The 5,338-nt window shown below is 37.7% G+C and overlaps 1 protein-coding gene across 1 annotated transcript; it reads right to left on the bottom strand.

Moving 5' to 3' along the window:
• Nucleotides 1–1,881: 1,881 nt before the first annotated feature.
• Nucleotides 1,882–5,338, bottom strand: LOC147181978 (UAP56-interacting factor-like). Its single transcript, XM_086078140.1, has 9 exons — nucleotides 5,222–5,338; nucleotides 4,832–4,966; nucleotides 4,651–4,781; nucleotides 4,274–4,425; nucleotides 4,119–4,185; nucleotides 3,968–4,023; nucleotides 2,589–2,663; nucleotides 2,396–2,522; nucleotides 1,882–2,300 (listed from the first exon to the last, which is right to left on the bottom strand). Exons 1-9 carry the CDS (start codon nucleotides 5,277–5,279, stop codon nucleotides 2,208–2,210), a joined length of 894 nt encoding a protein of 297 aa, XP_085934266.1. The 5' UTR covers nucleotides 5,280–5,338; the 3' UTR covers nucleotides 1,882–2,207.

Here is a 5,338-nt window from a genome sequence, read left to right as displayed (position 1 = left end):
AAATAATGGGATTTCAGGTGAAATTTCAGGATGAATATATATATATATTTTTTTAAATGCCTTTCTGTGACTCTTCTGATAGCTACTCTGCAAGTTTCTCAAATTTTCATGGCAGAGCTTCTGCCATGCAAATTTCTTAGGGCATCCACTTTGATGCCTTTCTGTGACTCTTCCAGTCTCACAAAAGCATTCTAAAGTTCAGTAAATTTCAAATTAAGGTCACCCGAAAAGGATCCAGTGCGTTTGGGGTTCATCCAGAAATTTCACCCCTAAGTCCAGTATCCCTAACTTTTCCTTCGTAGTGTATTTTTTCTTCTTCTTGTGACTCCATCATAAAATATTTGTGTTGCCATTCAGCATGTTCTGTAACCTTCAAACCACTTTCTTACCTCATTTTTATTCAGCATTCTTATTGTAAGACAGTCTGTGAACAGTGTAAGTGGGGAAGGGAAAGGGTTCAATCGCAGCAGAGTTGGCGCCAGCAGTGAGAAAAATAAAAGCTAGTGTTTACAGACGCTAGTCACAAAATGAAGTGAGCCATGTTTTGTTCATTGAAATGGTGTTTGAATTTCATATGCCAATAGTTTTGTTACATTGCAAATTTTATTGTATTTAAATAAAAGCAATATTCAAATTCCAGACGTGTTTGCAACCTCTTTGACTACTACTTTTATCAAACATTTGTACTCAATAACCACATTGGATTTTTAACATGGGCAGATGGGCCAGGCCATTTGGTCAATTTTTTTAAATATATATTTTAAATGCGAATTAATTAATTTGAATACAATTGTTCATTCTGACAGAGACATGAACCAAAACAGATTGAAGACTATAAATTGCAAGTTCTCGACCTGCGGATGGATTGTGATCAAATACCATGCAACAAGATGTGCAAACTCCAAACAGAAGGGCCTGAACACACAAGCTCTAAATATGAGGCTGTCATAGTAACCAATACTCCACCACGCTAATGCAAAATGTAATATTGCCATTAACTTAAGAGGCACAGTTTATTTTATTTGCAGTGTAGCCAGCACAGGTGCGTTTTATTTTATTTTATTTCTATTAGAAAAAGTCAACGTCACCTTTTATCATATTTTACATTTTGTCTTTATATGACTTTGCTTAAGCTGTTGTTTTTAAAAGTGCTCCATAAATAAACAGGAGACAAATGACAATGTGGCGAGAAATGTCCTTTAATTGAATAAACATTACAAAACACCACAAAAAAAAGAAGAAGGTACATTGTCGTTCTTAGTGGAGAAACAAACTTCAACGGCGGAATATTAAAAGTCTCAGGAAGGTAGCTACACTATTGCATTTTGTTCTCAGTTGACACCAATCAATCAATCAATCAATAGGCCCCTCGCGGCTGAAGCCAAACGGCAGCCATTTTACGTTGCCATTGTTGCTGACAACCTTTGTTACATTATTGGGGTTGTCAATTTAACACGTTAATTAGAGGTGGCAAATCCAGGTCCAGAAAGTAAAAATCCTGCCACAGTTTGGCTTTAGCCTCAGATGCTAGTTAGCTAGCTCTCAAGATAGCTCCCGTGGGGCTTTCTGGACCTGGATTTGCCACCTCTGAGATTAATTAATTATGCTGGGTTATGAAAAATAACGCAATTAACGCTAGTCACTCAAGTCACTCAGCCAAGCCATTTGGCTGTTCTACATAGAATACCCAAAGGGCAGCCCAGTGGCTGGATTACTCTCACCATTTATTTGCGAATGAGGCAATAACTGTCTCCAAGTGTCAGAGTTAGTTTTGGATTAACATCTAAATACAGGTGTGATCAGCTCTACCAGATAGATTAATAAGAACAAAGAAACACAGTGATATGTAACTTGTGTAAAAAAGAATTTTCCGTAATGTCCTGGAATTCAAATTCTTTATTTGGGGATCTTTTGCAGATATGAGATTAAAATCGATTAATTTGATTAATTAATACGATTTTTTTTTTTTACATATGAATATTTGAGTGGTGCTAGGAGAAAGAAAATTAATAATCATATTCTTAGCGATAAAATGTACATGTCGTAGCCACGTAAAATGGCTGCCGGTGGCCTGAATTAGCGGCATTGTTAGTCCATTCACACCTGAACCCGAGGTTGAAAAACACAACCTGTTACTGGGGGTAAATGAAAGGAGAGGTGGGCTCCAGTGGTCTCTCATTTTTGCTGTCTGCAGTTCTTCCTCAAGTCTAGTCCACCACAACAAATCTGCTGCTTTTACTTATGTGTGCACGGCGTTCTTTTAAGATGTGGAATCTCTCATTCAAGGTCATTGACGTTTGCTTTTGGAAGGAGAAATAATAACAACAAAAATTAAGTGTGACATGTTAGCCCAGTGAACCAGTTGTTTATGGGTTTCCAACACTTTAGAACTTACTGGTTTGCCAACAGTGTTGATGTCAAATTGGAGAGGCACTCCTTTTGGCATTTTCTTCTTTGCTGTTTCTACGTTACTTGTGGCCGAGGGAGCCATCGCGGGGTGCAAAGTCCAAGCAGAGCGAGGCCTACGGAGAGAAAGCAGGTCCAACAAGTCAAATTCATCCTGCCTGTGCCGAGCGAGTGACACTTACTCAGGCCGAGTCATGGCTGTGGGGTTGTCAATGGATACGGACAAGACACCGGTACTACTTGTTGATGCACGCCACCTAGTGGATAAACAAAAAAGATAAGACGTACATGACCTCTGATAAAGCTTAAGGCGTATATTTTACATGATAAAAATCACAGCACACCAAATAGAAAACATCAGGCGGAAACCAAATGTGATGACAGTCGAGTCCAAGTCGATTAATTGATGACATATTTATTCAGCCCAGCGCAGAACTGTCATAAAACTCCGCCTCTTCCTTACTTCGCAGGAGCCGTGCAGCATTGGTTTGAGTAAGCCTGTTTTGTTAGAAGTCGATCACTCTAATGCTTTGCTATAATAATAATAATAATAATAATAAATTAATAATATTATTATTAATAATGCTAATAATACATTTAATGTATCATGCACTTTACATTTCAGGAAATTCTTAAAGTTCAGAAAGAAAGTTATCAGCTATGAATGTCAATTTTAGGGTTAAGTAAAAAATAATAATAATTGAATAATCGATATCGAATCGATTTTCCTTTTCGAGCCCGATATCAATTCATAAAACGATGATTATTTGAATATCACAGTTTCCCATAAATTCACAAGACAATAGAATTTTAAAGGCCAGATTTTTTTCTGTATCTTATTGTTTTCTTGAAATGTACTGTTTACATTAATTTGGTATTTTCTTGCATTTATGAAAGACCTGACTTATTGCACTTTAAGACAATTCAGAATCGTTTTAATTTATATTTACAATTATTGAATTAGAATTATGAAAATATTTTCATCTCATCCTTGTTGATGTTAATGTTTGTGGAACACTTAAGTGATCATAATGTGTTAGTTTCATTATAAACCAAATCAGTTAATGTTTGCAGAGTTTTTATCATGTGCTTAATATTTATGATTCACTGATGTTCCATAATTAATCAATATCGAATTGAAGTGCAGTCAATCGAAACGGGAAAAATCAAAATCGAAACGAACTGAACTCCTGTGAATTGAAATTGAATCAATTGAGGAAATTAGAATCGATACCCAGCCATAGTAAATTTGTGTGCAATGTTTTTGTTTTGGCTCATCCATGGCTCTTACAAGTTTGAAATAGAATTTGGGAACATAAAGTAACCCATAAGTCATTAGCTTTTGTTAAGTGTTAAAGGATTTTCTGGACGCAGACTTTAATGGGCACGGCTGGAAGTGGCGACATATCAGTAAAATTCTAATAATGATAGTGAAATAAATTTGATATTTTTTAGCATATTAAATTAGCGTTTCAAGTTAGGAAACATTATATGATGGTAATATAAGGTGTAATATCTACTTTAGGATTCCACCTGACGGCAACGATATTGAACAACTCACAGCCGAGTTCTGACGGGAAGAGTGTGAGGATTTGTCATCTGCACCAGAGTTTGCACCTGACATGGAGCAAAAAAACAAAACAAGAAGTAACAAAACCGTGGAACTGACTCGACATGCTTGGATTCATCATCAGACACCTGCGTCCCATCACCTTGAGTCCTCTGTGATGAAGGAACGTGGCCTGCCGCGTGTACGTCTGTTGCACGTACGGGAGATGTCTTCATAGCGGAAAACAGAAAAATCAAAACTTTCTTTTTGTACAACAACTAAGAAGAAGTCTAGTTTGTTTTCTGGTTGTCTTCTCACCGTCGTCGCAGTTGAAATGGTCTGTTGACTGGCGTTCCACTGGGGTCCGTCTTGGTGACGTCAGCGTTTCTGTCCAAAACAGAAGCCCCAACCTTTACTTCAAAACGTTCACGACTGTATTGAAGAAAAGGTTGTGGCTTTTGTTTTGCTCTCTTAAAACAAACAAAACATATACATTTGAAATTATATCAATGAAAACTTGGTAAATAAAATTGTCATTTTCATAACTCAATACGCGTAATAATGTCACCAAAAAGCAGCCTGTCTTTGTTAGATTATTTAAAGAGAAAAATCAATCAACCAACCATTGCGCTCCGCAATTCCAAGTTATTAACATGAAAACGATATGAATACGGTAATATCCAGTTAAAAGTCACCTGAGAGGGTCGCTTGAGAAGAGTCGTGTTCCTCCGGGCTGTCAGACCGCTGACAACCCTCTGACCTCGCCTCACACCCGGCATGACCCGAGTTCTTAATTTAGTTGCTGTTCCTCCTCGGAACACGCCGCCTGTAACGTGTGAATACGTACGGATAAAGTTTCGACATCAAGAAAAATACCGACATACCGTTTGTTTCTGGACCAAGATTTCATGTTTCCTTGAGGAGTCTTTCGCCGGCGGAGTGCTTGCTGATTCTTGTTGGGTTGTTTCTTTTGAGTGTTTTGCTCTTTTTTATTCAACCGAATGATGTCATCTGCCAAAAACCAAACAGAAGAGCAATGGCAACAGCGATTGGAAGAGTCACAGAAAGTCAGAAAAGTGGACCCAATCAACAACAAAGTGTTTGCACTTGTTTGTTTTCTGCTACTCTAGTATTTTTGATTGTGTGTGTAACTAACCTGGCGTTAAATTGAATAGTACACATTGGAGCCAAATGGTATACACTATGAATGCAACTGAACAGCCAGCGATCTATTTTTAGGGAAAGCGTCCATGCTGAGGACCTTACCTAGTGACATGTCCAACTTATCGCGAACCAGCGGCTTTTTAAATTTACGTTTATTCATCCCGATGGGCAACACGGATAAACACCACCACCCCCCAAAAAAGAGAGGAAAAACACACA

The sequence above is a fragment of the Leptonotus elevatus genome, chromosome 1 (assembly GCF_054856555.1).
Source record: "Leptonotus elevatus isolate MCC_2025b chromosome 1, RoL_Lele_1.0, whole genome shotgun sequence".
NCBI lineage: Eukaryota > Metazoa > Chordata > Actinopteri > Syngnathiformes > Syngnathidae > Leptonotus > Leptonotus elevatus.
This window is presented reverse-complemented; position numbering and strand designations above follow the sequence as displayed.

Coding starts and splice junctions, on each gene's coding strand:
- LOC147181978 (XM_086078140.1), bottom strand. CDS start 5,279: ATGAATAAACGTAAATTTAAAAAGCCGCTGGTTCGCGATAAGTTGGAC. Junction 4,186..4,273: donor CCATTTCAACTGCGACGACG/GTGAGAAGACAA, acceptor TCCGCTATGAAG/ACATCTCCCGTACGTGCAAC. Junction 2,664..3,967: donor CTTCCCGTCAGAACTCGGCT/GTGAGTTGTTCA, acceptor TTTATCCACTAG/GTGGCGTGCATCAACAAGTA.